This window comes from Bradysia coprophila (assembly GCF_014529535.1).
Source record: "Bradysia coprophila strain Holo2 chromosome X unlocalized genomic scaffold, BU_Bcop_v1 contig_39, whole genome shotgun sequence".
NCBI classification, from domain to species: domain Eukaryota; kingdom Metazoa; phylum Arthropoda; class Insecta; order Diptera; family Sciaridae; genus Bradysia; species Bradysia coprophila.
In genome coordinates this window covers 3,417,972-3,438,081 of record NW_023503329.1, presented here as the reverse complement: position 1 = coordinate 3,438,081, position 20,110 = coordinate 3,417,972, and the positions used below count along the sequence as shown (strand labels likewise).

The following is a 20,110-nucleotide window of genomic DNA, read 5'->3' as shown; positions in this document are numbered from 1 at the left end:
TAATAATACTGTCTCGATTTCGACGCAGTACGGTGCAGGACCGGACAGCTTGTCGGGCGTTGAATGACGAACATTTTGTAACAGGCCTTTTGTACATTCAAAAATTCAAAGAGCCCTTCGCTCATCGCACGTTCGACCGTAAGGTCAGTTCGAGCTTGGTACAGTGTAACATCTAGTATTAAACCTCATCGGAATACTTTATTGGGTGCAATAAAAATCTTTATAGCAACAGCACATAAGACACCATAGACTATGAGTGGGCTAAGTGGTATATGATGAAAATTCTTACTCATATCTCATATGGAGTATATAGACGACTTAAAATTTCATCTTTAAAAGTAACACATTTTTGCATGCTTTAATGGTTTTACTTTTTCAAAAAAAGATTTTCTTTTAATTATTATTATTGTTACCGTTGCGCAGCATTCATAAAGAAACTCAAAGCTTTGTCTATTTCTAGTCCTAATAAGGACATGAAACAATAAAGTCAAAGGCAAAGAAACACACATTTCACCTAACCATCGATTTTATACTGGTGTACGGCGATTTACCTTCAACGCACTCACAATTGAAGCGTCAAAATAATATAAACAATGAGTACGTATACACAATTTCGATATCCTCTGGGCCGACATTAGACCAAAACGAATCACCTAATATCGTAGTAGAATATTACTTGTCTAATATTTACACTAACGGCATAGCATGACCTTGAAACGGTGTAAAAATTTTATGGTACCTGATTTATACTTTCATTGAAAATAATGATGTTCATCGATGCACATAGTGGAAAAAGCTGTTTCGGTGTCCACATGGAATGCTATGTTACAATTTTATAAGGATAACGAGGGTCGTGAAAAGGTAACTACAAAATTCGAGATTATATTGGCTATCCGAAGACGCCGTAAACACGGTGTTACAATATTGTCGTTTCTATTTATTAAAAGTTCGTAGCGTAGCTATACTTGCGCAGCCATTGAACCAGAACCTCTTTAATAGCACTGAGGAGCCTAAAGCATTTATATGGAAGCGATCTTACTAGCATGGCCAATCGCTTCAGGTTTGGGTAAAAGCTCAAATGGCCTTTACACAAAACTTAAGCGATGTGAATGAAATCGCTGGATTGACGATATAACTTGTGACAAAACTCACAACGTATCACTTCTAAAACCAAGCTTGTTTCGTACTGTCGATTGATCTAATACCAAAATTACCGAAAGCTCCTTTAAAGAACAATAGTTATTTACGCGTCTGTTATCGACGGTAGATTTAAGTTAATTTCCCGAGTTGTAGCCCGAACAAAGTGAAATTGTAAAATCTACTTTCCACAACAGATGCGTAAATAACCATTCGACCACATCGAGAGTGTTTATCTTACTTAATCCCATACAATTCAGTCCATTCAGTCCCTTTAAGAAGTGTGGAACCCCTATCCATTTTGACTTTAGATGAACCCCAATGTAAGATTCTGATTGCTCTCTGGAATTCTTTAATTTCTGCCCAATCTGGTAAACCACATAGACTAGCAATCAGATTCATATGACCAATTTTCCTCCAACGAATTTTAATTTGATTATGGAAATGCGATAATTATATTGCCACAATAGAACACAGCACCGTAAGCCAAATTATATAATCTTATCGTACCCACTATGCGATATTAGATTATCGATTTTGGTTTAACTGAACAAAACGTTGACTTTATAGTAATCCAACATAAAAATTATGAGAACAATGAGCATATCTGTCTATAGAAGGTGTAATCAGCAAAGGTTGGTTAGATTTCCGCTCCAATGATATCGAGTCAAAGTCAACACAATCAAAACTAATCGAGTGTGGTGTACACTTCTTAATTAATATTCGCGTTTTAATAGCGTCACCACCACCAATTAAATTCAAAGGGAATTTAATATATTTCCCTTTCAATTTTCACTAGCCACTCATCTCTCTGGGCTGAAAGCACTTTTACTTTGGAACGCAAACGCAATCATAAAACATCATGACCATTGAATATACGAGGGCTTTTCTTAATACATTAACAGCGGGCATACGAACAATGTCAATTATAATGTCAGTTACAATGTTAATCAATAAACTGGTTGGGAATGTTTAGAACAAAGCAGAAAAATAATGATGAAAGTAATATTTTACTTAACATAATGGAACAGCGTTAGGGCTCATAAAAGTCCTCCGCTGTAGACTTGTGGAGACAAAAGACAGGTAATAAAAAAAGTTTATTTCATTAATTATACATTATGTGGGATCGACGAGAGGATACCGTAGGAATGGAATGGTATGGATCAATTGTTTTTAATCGGAAAATCGACACTTTTTTCGCTATGCCTAATTGAATTAACGTTTTTATACTTAAAAATAGTCAATTTTCAAATGACGACAGTACACGTGACAACAAATAATAATAATGCCCGTGTAACGTTCTCGACAGTTCTATACCATCTACAATTTCGACATTGTTTTCTTTTAGCCGTTTTGAACGGGATTGATTGGTATAGGAAAATCGGTGGAAGGGGACAGGGAACAGTTGTCGACCTGTTATGGCTGAAATGATCACGTAATAAATATTACTCAATCTTAATAGCAAATGCATTGATGGGAATCCACGCGTTTAGTGGTATGGTAGAAAGCGCTGAATGAAAAAGCGGTCGAATCCGATATTTTGAATTTTTGCATGAGAATTCACATTCAAACGTTGATATCTCCGCTGTTTTTAAAGAATAAGAGCCAGATTTTGCTAGGTTTGCTTCTTTTATGGAGTTTTATCGATTGGCATACTCATTTGTGTGAAATAGTTAGGAACAAAATTTTACTCAACATTTTACACAAATGAGTTGAGTATGCCAATCGATAAAACTCCATAAAAGATGTAAACCTAGCAAAATCTGGATCTTATTCTTTAAAAACAACGGAGATATCAACGTTTGTTCATGGACAAAAATTCTAAATATCGGATTCGTCCGCATTTTTATGCAGCGCTTTCTACCATATCACTAAACGAGTGAATTCGCAATTTGAAATCATAGGTTAGTCTTAACTGGAATAACTTCAATAGATCGAAGAAAAAACGAAATTAGCTGACGTTGGTTCTTACCATAACAATTCGTTCAATGGGTTAAAATGTTAGTAACTGCATTCGATCCTGAGTGTTTGATTTTCTTAAAATACGAATATTCTTATAGAATAAATATAGAATAGTCTTTCCACGATTTCCACTATTCGTACTTAGAGCAACTTTCGAATTAGATTTTTCCATGATTCAATAAAGTTCAGGAGAAAAGGTCTAAATGGGAGACTCATAAAGTCGAATAGATTCACTAAGACAGCTGAAAGTTGCACCTAGAACGTGCGATATTTCCTCGTATTGCAGTCTTTATTCAAATGGACATATTCATATCTGAACTGAGACGATCTGTTATCAGAATATTTGTCATCTGTGCAGTTTGTTTTTTGTTAAATAGGCTGTAAAAATCATTCGTCGCATACCTTGATATCGACATACATTCACTCTAAACAAATAAAATCAATAAGAAATGCAAATCATGTTCCCAATAAATTGTATTTCCCATTAATTGCATGCAAAATTTAAACTGAAAATACTTGTAAGACGTATTGTGGATTTTCCTAGACTTTAGACAATAAACACAGGCTAATTAATAAAAAATTTCGTTGGAAAAAGCTAATATTTTAAAATAAATATTGTGCTGATATACACAGCACCGAATGTATATCGCACAATGATAAATGTTAGCTTTTCGAAAGACTAACATTACTTGTTAATATTTCTGAAGAATTCATTGGAATTTGTGTAAATCAATTGTTCAGTTGATTGGAAGTACTTTGAATTATGTCATTGCACTCAGCTCCGGTGCTTGACAGTACTATGATTATATCTCATTTTCAAGAAGTTTCTTTTCTTGGATTTCCACAGTATGTTGGTTGGTATGTGACAAATTAGTAGTGGTACCTACAGGTTACTGCAGGAAGCGATCGACATTCGATGCCGATTAACTAAAATAATTAGCAGAAAATGGTACTTATGACTACATTCCTCATTTCATTTGATGCCCAATCAACCAACTTCCGTTAATATTTCCGACTAAAACTAAACGTTTGTGTAGTGTTTCCTATCCTGATGAAACATTGGGATTTTCAAACCGATGACTAGTAAATAGGTTGATGTCATGAGATTATCAAGAACGAGATCAATACCCATTTGCGGCAACTAGGGTGGAAAAATTAAAAAGCTGAGACTTTTCATCTCAGAAAAATTCCGTAATTTATGTCCAAGACATGAAAATGTTTTTACTTTGCGCAATGTGATCAATCAACGCACTTCAAGCAAAAGTGGTACTCTAAATAGGGTACTGAAACTTGACAGTGCTCCATACAAAATTTTACACTGTCAAACGAGTGGTGATAAAATTTCATACAAAATAGTACTCTATTTGGCAGCTGTCATTAATAGCACTTTTGCTTGAAGTGCGTTGGATCAATCGTTGTAAAGACCGATTTTCTGCCCGAAAGCATGAAAAGTAATATAAAATTTGAACAATTAATTTATACGAAATGCATTATCAACTTGAAAAGTGTGTATGTGGGAAAGCGTGTGCAAAAAAACTTGGCATATATAAGGTGATAGTATTTCCACAATCCAGTCAGACGAAATGAAGAACCTGTCCGTTCTAGTACTTGCATTTGTCGTAAGTGAATTTTTTTTTCTCCAAACAATACCTAAATGTTGGTTGTGAATCCGTATGTTGAGTGATAAAACTAGTGAATTGTAAAACGTCCTGGTGGATATGCTCCAATATAAATTTTGTGCAAATACGGAAAAGGAAAACAAATATGGGATGGAAAATGCTTTTGAAAAAGTTTTCAATCCAGTCAGATTTAGTGGAAAATATTGCGATGGTATTTTACAAATTGGGATTTGAAGAGCGCGGTGAAATGAATATGTGAACCCAAATCGATCCATTAATTTTTATTTTGTGTCAAGTAGTTTGGCTGAAGCACCATTAGCATACAATTTAGCAATTCATTAAAAGTTAATAAAATTATGTTCCAGATTCTATTGAACTATTGAATTGTTAAATTTTATGCTAATTGCGTTTCGGCCGTCGATAAAAATTGATTGAGAAATTCAAATCAGAAACAATAAACTGTGGACTGTGGTGGTAGTCCACAAAATCTATAGATCCAATAAAAGTGAAACACTGAAACTTAATCCGATTGATTCCAATCGGAAATATTTGGAAACTTAATTTATTTTTTAAATCTTTCATTTCACCATTAAAATTGAATGCTAAAGCATCAAATTTGCTTCCATAGTTGGGAGGAACAACGTCAGAAACAATTCTTATCCGAAATTATGCAGATTTCGATTAATATTTCAACACAAAAAGTTCGTCCGTGATTTGTGTTCTTTCACTAACTTAGGAGTTCTTTGTATTGTTTCAGTAACTTAGGGAGATTTCACATTTGATGATTGATTTTAGGCACTTTTGCATGTTGGTGTTGTTCCGCTACAACAATTCAATGGTCAAAGATATATGCGTAAATAACTATATCCCAGCCATAGGTATATTCCACTGGAACAATTGTTTCTGACGATGTCTTCATGAATATAACGCCATACGTCTGTTCTTCTTTAAAAGTTGCAAATAATAAAGTCTTTGTCATAAAAAACAATAAGTCTGTGACCTTTGGGTGTTAGTCACGAGATTAGTCAACAGTTATGTTTGTCGCTGATAAAGAAGCTTAAACTTCCATTTCAAATATTTTTTCCTTTTGTGCGAGATAAAAACAAGGAAAAACTTAAACTGTAAATTATTCGTTTCTGTTCTCTCCGTATAAGAATAACGTTACTCTTTTGTCACACATTTTCTAGCCATTCATTTGTGGGCAAAACTTTGATCGAAACAATGTTGGCGTGGCATTCGGGCCATACACAAAGTATGCGGAAAATGGAAAAATTCCCTGGTTCAATTCCTATTCAGTGGACGAATTGAAACGAATGCTAGCTGTTATCAATTCGAAATTTACGCATATTGCAACGTATGGTATGGGCGTCGGTAGCTACAATGTAAACAATCCATGGGACCAAGCCGATTCAAGTGCATTGATTGCACGTGCTGCTGCTAATTTGAATAGGGAGAGAGGAAATAGGGCGATTGATGTTGCCATTGGAATTTACCAGAGCGATGACCAGAACATTCAAAATGCAGAAGTTAATCATGCCTTCGATGCTGCTGATGACGCAAACAGCCGTTTTGGTGGAACCGCTTGGGGATTAGTTTTTCTCAATGAATATATCGTCAACGATGCGACGGGACAGAAAGTATTGGGCATGATTCGATACGATAAAAATCGGGCTCATGGTAAAGGTCTGAAAGTTGGAACTAGAATCCATGTGTGCGGCGAGATACTGAATCGTAATTCTCATTTGTATCGAGTATTAAGCGACATTGCTCGTGAGTCGGATTTCATTATGTGTAACATGTACCCTGCCAGCGATGTGGTGCATGGTGGTGCGCAGAAAGCAGTTGATGCTGTTGGTAATTTCTATCTGGCTGTTCGGAAAGCATTTAAAGACATCAATAGCAATTTGGATGTTTTGATCGGTGAGACGGGCTGGGCGAGTGAAGGACAATCATTTAACAATGCACCCAATTCGGTGGCCAATCTAAGAGATTACTGGACAAAAATGGGAGAATGGGCATCGCGTAATTCAGTTCGAACGTATATGTTTGAGGCTATGGATGAACCGTATAAAACTGGTAGCAGCGCTGAGAGTCACTTTGGTTGGTGGTACAGAAGAAGTAACAACGATGAAGTTTATATAGAAAAGGCATCAAACCGAGAAATGCGCGGTTAATTTAGATTAATAAATATTATGAAATCGAAAGTTCAATTTTTTTCTTTTAAATTTCTTCCAAATTATTCTCTTTTTCAGCAAAGTTATTATTATAGAAAGTGTTCCACAATGAATATAATTTCTCTGTTCGATTCCTCTTGGCATGGAACATGTACACTGTCATCCCTGTTAATTTAAGTTATCCCAAACTCCCGGTATCTTTTCATTTCGATATAATTTTCTTGGAAGTTTGTTTGCGAAGAGGTCAGCATAGAAAGTTGCAGGATGAGTAAAGTTTGCTCAAGTTACAAACTTATCAATTTTGACTGACGATGAGATTACTATAAACAAAATTTCATGCATTTCGTGTACCTGAAAAAATTTCTGTAAGAAAAGTGTATGTTTTCGACTTTTGATCATCTCCCATACCCTTGCGTGGATACCGGAAAATGCGCCCGATTCCGGTATGCTGTTTTTGAACAAAAATCCTCGAAAAGGGTTATTGGTGGCGCTCACTCTGGTACATACTTATTATATTAGCATTACGAAATATAACATTGATGCAACAAACGGAGACAGCAGAGGGCCAACAAAGTTATACTCGGTTGGTAACAGTTGGTAACACTCGATAATACGACAGACATGAGCACGTGATTTGACTAGGGACCTGATTTATCTAGAAGCCTTAAATTTTTCCAAGGAAAATTCAATCAATTTAGTCAGTGTATATTTGAGCTCATTTTCATACAGTGTTCCTTGACATCCGAGGAATGAATCGCTCTTCCCTGTATTTACTCTGTCGTGTCGATAATAACAACAAAATGCATGATGGAATAAAATATTCAATAAAACCTTCTTTTAACGTGTCGAATATATGACAAGAGTGTTAGGAATAGATAAAGTTTGTTTTTCTGTAGACATTTACAGGAAAACTTTAGAACCGTAGCAAATTGCATCAGCAAAAAATAGGAAGAATTGAAAGTATAAAACTCGTACCCATATCTCCATTTTTTTGTCGTAAACGCCAACATATCAGCTATATGAGTACCCGAAACTTTGATAGGTGGCACGAAATTTGAACATTCTCTGGGTAAGTAATGGTTATTTGTTTACCAAGTGAAAAAAAAGGAAATTCCAACAAGAGCGAAAGTTGGAATTTAGCATTTCTCGCCGAGGTGAACACATAATTTTTACGAAACAAGAAATTAATTTGTTTCACAATTTATCGAAATCAAAACAAAGTGACAAAAAACTCTTTCTCATAATTCCCAAAAAATCTCAAATTTCTCACAAATTTCTAAAAAAATTTAAAGCTTAAAACATGGTTTAACAATGTAATTTTATGTGCAGACAGACAAAAAAGTAACCAGAGAACTCGTACGTCGAAAAAGAGTAAGAAGAAGTAATTAAAGCCTTCGATATTCAGTTTTCAAGTATTTATCAAAACTAGTTGTCTAAATCAGTTCCAAAAACGTTTAATATATTGTCTACATCGTTAGGCACGTAACAAAGTTAATTTTCCTAAATTTTATTCAGAAGAATAAGAAAAAAAAATTTGTAAAATTTTGCAAAATTTAAAGAATTATTTCTCAAATTTCTCAAAGAATTCTCAAAAAATTTCTCAAAAATATTCCTATATATGGGACCCATATGGAAAACAATAGTTAAGAGAGGTTTTTCACGCCGCGCGGATGGAAAATATTATTTCTACCACAAATGTCGTAATTTTCTACTAATCTTTTTTGAACATGCCGATTGGGTTGCCTTTTTTCTGATATGACGAATTGTCAATGATGGATATTTAAATTTATGATGATGAAAGTTGATAGTTTCACCTATAGATGATATTCTAACACATCCAGTACTATAATAGTGGAGTACACCGGCAAATATATTTCCTAAAATATATTTTCACGCATTTTCGCGTTCGTCCTAACCTTTACTCAGTAGTATGCGAAGTTTAGACTCTCGTGGACTTTTTTCTTTTCGTCTTGGGAGTCAAACAAACAAACCAACAAACATTAAACTATATATTAGCGAGTGTGGCGCAGCAAAATTGGTAACGCTCAGTCTCAAAATTCAGTGTTCCAAAACCTAATCCTATCATCACGATATGCAATGCTAATTGACAGCAATATTCTATTGAAAATTTTATGTTAAAACACGTGAAGTAATAGATTATGTGTCAAACACTGGTACTCCAACACAATTCGATACGTCTATAAAAACGCTACGTCGTGTATAAAACTCCATAAAAGCAAGGAAAAATTCAGAATTGGCAGAGGTGTGCGACAGGGTGACATCATATCATCTAAGTTATTCACATCGATTCTGGAGAGTATTTTTAAGAAATAAGAGTGGAGTGAAATGGGGATCAACATAAATGGAGAGTACCTGAGTAATCTCCGTTTCGCAGATCACATCTCCCTGATGGCAGCTGATCTAGATCAGGCGCAAATTATGTTGCAACAGTTGAATGAGGAGTCAAACAAAGTCAGCCTCAAGATGAATTTGTCGAAAACGAAAATCATGACAAACATTGACGACGACAGAGACTTTAAAATTGATGATACTGTCATTGAACGAGTCGACAGTTATGTGTACCTAGATCATAAATTGAAGTTGGGTCTAGAAAACCAAACTGCAGAAATAAAATGTAGAATTTGTCTTGCATGGGCAGCGTTCGGAAAACTCAGGCTTATTTTCAAAAGCAAAATGAACAGTAGTCTGAAACGTAAAGTGTTCGATACGTGTGTCCTTCCTGTGCTTACATATGGAGCGGAAACGTTAACGTTAACAAAAGCTTCCTAAAATAAATTACGAGTGGCACAAAGAGCCAGAGATAGAATGACAAATCAATGGATTCGACAACAAACAAAAGTCGTTGATGTCATGGAAAGAATAGCATCTTTAAAGTGGAGCTGGGCGGCACATATTGCCAGAAGGACGGACGAACGTTGGACCAAAAAGATCATGAACTGGAGACCACCTAAAACACGAGACCTAGAGGTAGACCACCAGAGAGATGGAATGATGGTATAAAGCGAATGCAGGCGCAAATTGGCAACAAGTGGCAACTAATCGTTCGGAATGGAAGAGAATTGGAGAGGCCTACGTCCAGCAGTGGACAGAAACAGGCTGAAAAAGAAGAAGAAGACTGGTAATTAGTGAAACGATGACCGCATTCCCCTCGTTTCGGATCGAACCTGGTACCAGGTTTGGATTGTGGTCAGACCAATTCCGTCCCGAGCATTATCTCTGAAATATTCCCTGAATCACACTGAAATCATATATACTCTCACTAAAATACCCAAACTCATGTAATCATGACTCACTTATTTGACCAAGTATTATAAGTATACAAGCGGTGCTTGCATTCTCCAAATTAATGGGTTTAATTTTAAAGTTTATTTTATAAACAAAGTTGAGGTAGAAATTAAATCTCTAATTTCTCCTGCTTATTCGAACATTTTGTTTATTATGTTTACTCATGAGATGAATTTTCACCAACTAAATTAAAATTAAATTATCATTACCGCCAGTACCTTCTAGTGACTATGTACAAAACTTCAACGGGTTCATCCATAATATAACTCATCATATATCACTTCAAACTTTAATCTTCCACAACCATCTATGACCCTCATAATCTGGAGTGATACGTTTTTTTTCTTCTTTCGTTCTTCTTTTCCAGATAGACTATAAACTTAACATTCATACAGCTATAGAATGATATATAATGTAAATAAATAAGGATAGAATAAACTGGCATGACTGACGACAAGAAAAAAAATAATAATCGATTTCACTATAAGCCTTAGTAAAGATACAAAACAAATCCTTTGATTTTATATTATGTTAAGGCTAACAAAACATGCATAAAAGTACATAAGAAGTGCTTCCAATTTTCCATTTTTTTCATTCTTTTCTTTTCTTTTTGTTATTATTCTTGTATAACCGCCATATCAACAAAACATTGAATACCATCCTTTCAGAGATAATACAAACAGATCTTTGTGCCATAAACTTTTGGGGTTTGAACTATAATTGCTTCTTATTGTACACCACACATGCTTTTAGAGGACATCACATGACTATAATATAACTCTATCGTTATTATTATATTGCTATTATGCATTGTTTTAACACGTACCATTTGGTTGAAACAGTTAAATCCAAAATTGTGTTCCAAAAGCTGAATTGTTATTACAGCGATTCCGTTAATTAAAGAGCAAGTCCTTCAGAAATGTTATATCAATTTTATGTTCGCGATTAGATTGTTTATTTTGCCGTCAATACGATTGGTAATCGCGTTATAAAAGCCAAAACAAATTCTAATTTTTCAATAAAAAAATTCTATTCAAACGAACCAAGCTCGTGGTGTTATTTCAATGGTTAATTTCACCCTTTTTTTATGAATGATTCTGTTTTTATTATTAAGATGTCACCGTTTTTCTCTGTTGTTGTTGTTACCAAATTAGTGATATCAATCAACGCATAATTTAAATGTTACGTGCAGGAATATGTGGTTGAATGACACACACACAAAACTTAATTTATTTCTCAAATATTCAAATTCGTATGACTAAGAGGCGCATATAATAAACACGATAGAAGCTTTTACCGATGTCGTTTTTACAACATAGAAAAGGAACCATTCGTGATGAAAGTATAACTCAGTTTGATCAAAAGTTATTTACGTGAATGGAGGTATAATATGGACTGCATGTTATATGAAAACGTCTCTCGTAGGACTGAGTTTTCTTGTTATGGATTTTTAGAATTTTGTTGGATAAGTTGACGATTCTGCTAACATTTGTGTACTTAAACGGCTAATCATCTGTTATCGCCAGTAACGACACAAAAATATGCGATGTCCTACTGCCAATGTGGTAAAATGAATCTTTATAAACAAATAGATTTTGCATCTAACACCAGGCGATATTTTGAACAATATAAGTGACAGATTTATGCAAATAATACGATCCTAAAAGGTTATTTTCAAAGGTTAGGTGATTCAGAGCAGCCACCATAGTTTTTAAAACTATCTTCACCCAACAATTCCAAGCCTTTAGAACCAAGAATTTTGCGCTCCTTATATTGTTGGCTGGGTGAAATTTTCGTTTCATCTTTCAGTGGAAAAACTACTTCATTCAGACGAAATATGGGCAAATCTCTTCAAAATCGTGAACTGCCTTGTTATCAATATAGAATAGTGATTTTGTACGCTCAAAGGACTCTTTAGGGCATGAATTAAAAAAATATAAATGGAAATAATAGAGTAGTATTACAAGATCCAAGTGAAATGTGAGAACGGGAGAGCTTGTTAATTTACGTTGGAAAATGTTGATCGTTGCTAGAGAACTCATTCGGTAAGTGCGATACAGAATTGGAATTGGAATTTTGGGTGAAAAAGTGGAAGAAGAACCAAATATATCAATAAATTTTAACGCAGTCTGTTATGAGAAAATCATGAACGGGAGATAACTCAACTCTAAGTTTGTTTTTCAGTAAAACGTTCGATGGTCCAAACAAAGATTATGTGATTTGTATGAAAAGAAATTCGTAGAAATTATAACGAATATGTGGTCGACTTCCACTGAGCTACAGGACGTATGGTTTATAAATCTGAACCAAATTACTACTAAATGCAGCAGCCATTTTCAATTGTTTGCAATGGTGTAGATGCAACAAAATTCCATGGTGGAAAACTACGGTCCTGCGCAATGCCAAAGCTTTTGCGACATGAATCAGCCAAAGCAATATAAGTTTCGTATAGATAAAAAAAGGAACGAAAACGAAAACAACATAAAATTCCATAGAGAAAATCATATGCCCGAAATTGTGTTGTTTTTATAAAATAGCAGAGTGGCACATAAATCTAACATAGAAGTTTTATTCGATATCATTTATAAGGAGTAATACCATGAATGGAAGACTTTCACAGGTATATGATGATATCGTGGAAGAGTATATATAAGAATGGAAGGGGTGGACGATATCTTCTTTTTTTTCGTTTGCATTATTTTGTTTCTTTTATGAGTACTACGCAAGCGGACACATTAAATTAATTTATTGCGGAGATTTTATTAGCATTCTCGCGATAATGTTTCTGCGGATGATAGCACTCACGATTGCATGCCGAAATGAAGTGATAGTTTGGAATTAATTTAATGCTTTTGGTGGTAACGAAGGGTTTACCGACCATGCAACCATATGTTGTTTATTGCTGGTGTTCTCACGACTAGACACAATTCTGCGACAGAACTTTCGGGTTTTTGTATGTAGATTAAGTTATGGATTTTGATGTTCAAGTGCGTTTTCTTGTAACACAATTTTTTTTTTGAGAGTTTTTCATGAATAATGAATGTTTAAGGAGCTTGAAATTTATTGTCTCGCGGGATTATCAGCCCCTCTTTAATATTCTAATATTTATAGAAAGCCATGAATAATTTCTCGAACAAATTTTTAATGTGAAATCTTTGAGATGTCTTCAAATTCCAAATAATTGCTTCGTTCGACCGAATATTTGTTAGTTAACTTTAACTTTCCAAACATTTCGGCTAGAACTATTTCAATAAAAATTATTGACTTGCTTGCTTACTTTGTAACCGTACTAATCCAAGCTAACTATGTCTGATAACGATATGGAGTGGTCATTCGGGTTCTATCTTTCGTTCTGTTACCAAAGAATATCTCCAACGATTTATTAGAGTATTGCTTATTTTCCATTGATTTCGCTTAGTTGCAGTGCTTATATTCGCGAAAATATTTCCACGAATTTTCTCAAATTTTCACGAATCTCTCAGATTTTCGTGAATTTTCGCAAAACGTTTTTTGTGAAAATTTGAAAAAATCGCGGAAATTTGAGAAAATTCGTGAAAATGTTTCCGCGAATGTAGGCACTGCTTAGTTGTATTCGTCCTTGGTCACGATGTATCGGTCCGAAATTCCTGTTTTACGTTATGAATCATGCCATGTCGAATTTGCCGAAGCTGGTTTTCATATTTCAAGGCGTGGGGTAATTTGGCACACGGTGCTAAAACAACGCATTTTTTAACTACGTAAAATGTGAACTCGCACACGATTTTTTTATACCAAAATTTTTAAAACGGAGTCATCAAGTCGATGACATGGCTAAAAAGCATTTACAGCAATAAACTTACGTGTGCGAGTTTTAAGTAATTCTAAATTTCTGAATAATTTTGGGGATTTTCCACGTGTGCAAAACAGTAAAAATCATAAACGAAGAGCCGCGGAGAGTAGAGTGTAGTATTTACCTGGATTAGATATAAGGGAAAAAATGTAAACATTGACACGTGCTTTTTGACATTTCGTAACATAAAAACATTAGCACGTGTGAAAGTCACTTTTTAGAATGTGAGCGGCATGACCTTAGAACTGCTCCTTTAGCATTAAAATTAAATCAAGAGTCAAATTTGCAATGAATATAAACTTCCAGGTATGGTCTAATGTCACCAGGAGTAAATTACGATTTTAAAAACGAATTCAAATTCAAACGCACTCATTTCGTACATAATACCCTACACCTACATAATAAACATATAATAAGCGAGGTTACCTAAATCTGTACGTTCGAGATAAATGGCCCGATTTTGAAGAAATACCTGGTATGGTACATTTATTGCGAATTTGAAGGCTTTAGTGCTTAAGGTACCGCTGTATATTATTTGTCTTCTATAGGAGGCCACTGCAATGCTTTTCAGTACTTTATTTCTTGCGCTCTGTTTTCTGTTGAAACAACTTCACACCAGTCGCATGAAAGGTCATAGCAGTACAAAGTAATATAAACATACTGAAGATAATGCAAATACACAAAAACTCACGGAACCCTACTTATTTGTGTTTTGGACGATTGATTTTAGGCAATTTCGCAAGTTGTAGCCCGAACGAACTGCGAAAATGTCTAAAATCAATCGTCCAAAACGGATGCTCAAAAAAAATTTCGGCTCCGACACATGAAAAATATTTTTCTTCTGCAAAACTTCGACAGTTTTTTTACCTTTCAAAAATCCCACTCAAAATTAGCTAATAATTCAGTTTTTCTGCTACTTTGTTCGTTGGCTGCCACGCTGAGTATAATCATCGATAACACAGTTAGGACATTTGCTGGAAAATATACAACTGTGAACGCTGTGAACACTGTAAAATAGGAAAGCGCATGTCAAATGCGATTCTGTGTTTTGTCGCGTTTTCTAGAACATTCACAGAAAATTTCAGTCTCTTGTCTCACGATTGTCATCGTCAATTTTATTTAAAACATTTGAAAATCGAGTTTATTTTATTAGAACGTTTTTGAGTGAAAGCTGGTTAACTTGGAAAACACTTAAAAGGTAATTGGACGCTGATGAAATACTATCTAATAGGGACGGGCCATTTGCGAGATAGTTTCAAATCTGAATCTATTATAATTGAATGTAAATATATAAATGTCTTGTGTGTGACAGTGTGCTCACTGAATTGATTTTTTTTTATGCTGTGTCTCGCTTTTGTTTGAAATTTGAAAGAAATTATTTTGATCATCGCAATAAATTGGTTGTTTTAGGGATAAAATTTACGCTCGCCTGTGTACAAAATGGTCAAAGAAACTACGTATTATGATATTCTCGGCGTATCGCCAAGTGCGTCGTCGGAGGATTTGAAGAAAGCCTATCGCAAAATGGCTTTGAAATTCCATCCGGACAAGAATCCAAATGAGGGCGAAAAATTCAAACAAATATCCATGGCCTACGAAGTGTTGGCCGATCCGGAAAAGCGGCAAATTTATGACGAGGGTGGCGAATCAGCTATCAAGAAAGGTGGTTCAAGTGGTAGTGGATTTTCAAGCCCAATGGACATATTCGATATGTTTATCAATGGAGGTTTTCGAATGGGGTAAGTGAAAGTTTTGTCAAAATAAAATGCAAATCAACAGAAGTGTGTGGAGCAATTGTACAGTTTTCGGCGAATCCGACTATATTTTAAATTCTTTGTTGAGATTTTATTGCACATGCGCAGCATGGCAATATATTTAATTTTAGTTTTTCAAGGCCAATTATTGATATATACCATTAACGACGAACCGAAGCTCTATTAGATCGATCGAATTGTTGTCAACATTGCAAACGCAAACATNCACGAGCCACCAAGAGAGAGATAACCGTACTAATGCCAAGCTAACTATGTCTGATAACGATATGGAGTGGTCATTGCGGTTTTATCTTTCGTTCTGTTACCAAAGAATATCTCCAACGATTTATTAGAGTATTGCTTATTTCCATTGATTTGCGCTTAGTTGCAGTGCTTATATTCGCGAAAATATTTCCACGAATTTTCTCAAATTTTCACGAATCTCTCAGATTTTCGTGAATTTTCGCAAAACGTTTTTTGTGAAAATTTGAAAAAATCGCGGAAATTTGAGAAAATTCGTGAAAATGTTTCCGCGAATGTAGGCACTGCTTAGTTGTATTCGTCCTTGTCACGATGTATCGGTCCGAAATTCCTGTTTTACGTTATGAATCATGCCATGTCGAATTTGCCGAAGCTGGTTTTCATATTTCAAGGCGTGGGGTAATTTGGCACACGGTGCTAAAACAACGCATTTTTTAACTACGTAAAATGTGAACTCGCACACGATTTTTTTTATACCAAAATTTTTAAAACGGAGTCATCAAGTCGATGACATGGCTAAAAAGCATACAGCAATAACTTACGTGTGCGAGTTTTAAGTAATTCTAAATTTCTGAATAATTTGGGGATTTTCCACGTGTGCAAAACAGTAAAAATCATAACGAAAGAGCGCGGAGAGTAGAGTGTAGTATTTACCTGGATTAGATATAAGGGAAAAAATGTAAACATTGACACGTGCTTTTTGACATTTGCGTAACATAAAAACATTAGCACGTGTGAAAGTCACTTTTAGAATGTGAGCGGCATGACCTTAGAACTGCTCCTTTAGCATTAAAATTAAATCAAGAGTCAAATTTGCAATGAATATAAACTTCCAGGTATGGTCTAATGTCACCAGGAGTAAATTACGATTTTAAAAAACGAATTCAAATTCAAAGCACTCATTTCGTACATAATACCCTACACCTACATAATAAACATATAATAAGCGAGGTTACCTAAATCTGTACGTTCGAGATAAATGGCCCGATTTTGAAGAAATACCGGTGTATGGTACATTTATTGCGAATTTGAAGGCTTTAGTGCTTAAGGTACCGCTGTATATTATTTGTCTTCTATAGGAGGCCACTGCAATGCTTTTCAGTACTTTATTTCTTGCGCTCTGTTTTCTGTTGAAACAACTTCACACCAGTCGCATGAAAGGTCATAGCAGTACAAAGTAATATAAACATACTGAAGATAATGCAAATACACAAAAACTCACGGACCCTACTTATTTGTGTTTTGGACGATTGATTTTAGGCAATTTCGCAAGTTGTAGCCCGAACGAACTGCGAAAATGTCTAAAATCAATCGTCCAAAACGGATGCTCAAAAAAAATTTCGGCTCCGACACATGAAAAATTTTTCTTCTGCAAAACTTCGACAGTTTTTTTACCTTTCAAAAACCACTCAAAATTAGCTAATAATTCAGTTTTTCTGCTACTTTGTTCGTTGGCTGCCACGCTGAGTATAATCATCGATAACACAGTTAGGACATTTGCTGGAAAATATACAACTGTGAACGCTGTGAACACTGTAAAATAGGAAAGCGCATGTCAAATGCGATTCTGTGTTTTGTCGCGTTTTCTAGAACATTCACAGAAAATTTCAGTCTCTTGTCTCACGATTGTCATCGTCAATTTTATTTAAAAACATTTGAAAATCGAGTTTTATTTTATTAGAACGTTTTTGAGTGAAAGCTGGTTAACTTGGAAAACACTTAAAAGGTAATTGGACGCTGATGAAATACTATCTAATAGGGACGGGCCATTTGCGAGATAGTTTCAAATCTGAATCTATTATAATTGAATGTAAATATATAAATGTCTTGTGTGTGACAGTGTGCTCACTGAATTGATTTTTTTTTATGCTGTGTCTCGCTTTTGTTTGAAATTTGAAAGAAATTATTTTGATCATCGCAATAAATTGGTTGTTTTAGGGATAAAATTTACGCTCGCCTGTGTACAAAATGGTCAAAGAAACTACGTATTATGATATTCTCGGCGTATCGCCAAGTGCGTCGTCGGAGGATTTGAAGAAAGCCTATCGCAAAATGGCTTTGAAATTCCATCCGGACAAGAATCCAAATGAGGGCGAAAAATTCAAACAAATATCCATGGCCTACGAAGTGTTGGCCGATCCGGAAAAGCGGCAAATTTATGACGAGGGTGGCGAATCAGCTATCAAGAAAGGTGGTTCAAGTGGTAGTGGATTTTCAAGCCCAATGGACATATTCGATATGTTTATCAATGGAGGTTTTCGAATGGGGTAAGTGAAAGTTTTGTCAAAATAAAATGCAAATCAACAGAAGTGTGTGGAGCAATTGTACAGTTTTCGGCGAATCCGACTATATTTTAAATTCTTTGTTGAGATTTTATTGCACATGCGCAGCATGGCAATATATTTAATTTTAGTTTTTCAAGGCCAATTATTGATATATACCATTAACGACGAACCGAAGCTCTATTAGATCGATCGAATTGTTGTCAACATTACGCGGAAATGTCTATGCAAACATTTTCGTTGGCTTCACTATCGCATTTAATGCAGCGATTTTCAACCCACTCTTTCTCATTTGCATTGAAAATCGGTGCGATTTAATCAAGGTCCGTATTGGGCACAATTTCGAAGCCTTACGTCAGAAATGGTGATGGTTCGAAATAAGCCTCTTCGACCGATAGGCCCTTTTGAACCAAAATTTTTTTTTTTTTTGAGAATTTCAGACCTCTTGAGAAAGTTGAACAAAAACCAAACCAAAGCGTTCAATGCTCCCAATTCAAAAAGAGAAATCGTATCTGAGAAAGGTGCAGCGTCGTCTTTCTAGAAAGAGCAGCTTGCGTCGAGACGGTCCAGGACTAGCATTTGTGATTAAATTTATCATCGCACGTTCTTTAATTAATTTACTTTTCTCGACATTCGACTGACGACGCACAGTTTTTGTTTCTTCGATTTCAACTTAGTCAGGAAGTCTAAACCAAAAAAAAAATCTTTCTTCCGATTTTCATTCAGAAATTGATATTTAGGCTGTGACGTCAAACATACAATTGTAGATTCGCATCCATAGATGTCTCGTCGACACCGACTTCAAACTTAGACTTACATCAGACCAGACTTTACTGATCTCTTTGTGATGCTTCTTTCAGTTTTACCTCATTCCCATGTTTCTTGTTTTATGGTAATTCACATAAATGAAAGGAGACTGCGAGAAAGACCATTCAACGCATCTGTTTCCTTGTGTCATTCTCAATTTGAATTTATCGTTCTCTTCATTCGTGATAAGCTAAGTCCATATTACCATCGGAACATTAACTTATTGCCAAACTACCGTCGATTAAGTGCTACTTGTAGAGCCTTTCTTTTGCGTATGTGAATGTATGAAGGGATTTAATACAAAGAAGGAAAGATGACGAAATGAGAACGGTGTCACTTAAGCGTATTTTATGTAACGTCTCTCGGAAGTCCCAATATCAATAGTTTTGACTTACTGCACTGTCGGTCATGTTCTTTCCAAATGAATTCTTACCATTAATTGGAACAGCAAATAACATTTTCATTCAATCTTTTCAGTGGCGGTCGTGAACGTCGAGGCAAGGTGCTTGAGCATGTGTTGAGTGTAACGCTCGAGGAAATGTACAACGGATGTGTACGAAAATTGGCGCTGCAGAAGAACGTGATCTGTGATAAATGTGAGGGTCGTGGCGGCAAAAAGGGATGCGTCGAGAAATGTCAAACGTGCCGTGGTAGTGGCACAGAAACACGAATTCAGCAAATTGCTCCCGGCATGGTGCAGCAAATCGAACAGATATGTCGAAACTGTTCCGGCGCTGGCGAGATAATTGCTGCCAAGGACCGATGCAAGCAGTGCAACGGCAAGAAAACGATTCGCGACCGCAACATATTGGAGGTACACATTGAGAAGGGTATGCGACACGGACAGAAAATTGTGTTCAGCGGCGAAGGGAATCAGGAACCGGACATGCAACCGGGCGATATAATTGTCATATTGGAGGAGAAAAAACATCCGGTATTCAAGCGGGCGAACAATGATTTGGTGATGGTGATGCCGTTG

At 35.5% G+C, this 20,110-nt stretch overlaps 3 protein-coding genes across 5 annotated transcripts in view; 2 read left to right on the top strand and 1 right to left on the bottom strand.

Annotated features, from left to right (window-relative positions):
* Nucleotides 1–11,590, bottom strand: part of LOC119069847 — a 45,155-nt gene extending 33,565 nt beyond the window's left edge. For both annotated transcript variants that reach the window (XM_037174017.1, XM_037174020.1), the window contains exon 1: nt 11,025–11,590. In XM_037174017.1, the coding sequence (XP_037029912.1) occupies nt 11,025–11,027 (3 nt within the window). In that variant the 5' untranslated portion in view covers nt 11,028–11,590. The remainder of the gene's footprint in view (nt 1–11,024) is intronic.
* Nucleotides 4,583–6,928, top strand: LOC119069848. The gene is made up of 2 exons (XM_037174021.1): nt 4,583–4,718; nt 5,906–6,928. The coding sequence occupies exons 1-2, from the start codon at nt 4,683–4,685 to the stop codon at nt 6,890–6,892; spliced, it is 1,023 nt and encodes a 340-aa protein (XP_037029916.1). The 5' UTR covers nt 4,583–4,682; the 3' UTR covers nt 6,893–6,928.
* A 3,486-nt stretch (nt 11,591–15,076) lies between the features above and the next one.
* LOC119069846 (dnaJ homolog subfamily A member 1-like) overlaps nt 15,077–20,110 on the top strand; it is a 54,538-nt gene continuing 49,504 nt past the window's right edge. The window contains exons 1-3 of one of the 2 annotated variants that reach the window (XM_037174016.1): nt 15,077–15,225; nt 15,438–15,766; nt 19,609–20,105. In XM_037174016.1, the coding sequence (XP_037029911.1) occupies nt 15,468–15,766; nt 19,609–20,105 (796 nt within the window). In that variant the 5' untranslated portion in view covers nt 15,077–15,225; nt 15,438–15,467. Of the gene's footprint in view, nt 15,226–15,437; nt 15,767–17,689; nt 17,769–17,980; nt 18,310–19,608; nt 20,106–20,110 lie in introns of those variants that run through there. The other variant, XM_037174015.1, reaches the window with a different exon arrangement.

Excerpts from the sequence above, each read along its gene's own strand:
- LOC119069848 (XM_037174021.1), top strand. The coding sequence starts at position 4,683 with ATGAAGAACCTGTCCGTTCTAGTACTTGCATTTGTC. Across the intron at positions 4,719-5,905 it reads TTCTAGTACTTGCATTTGTC|CCATTCATTTGTGGGCAAAA; the intron begins GTAAGTGAATTT and ends CACATTTTCTAG.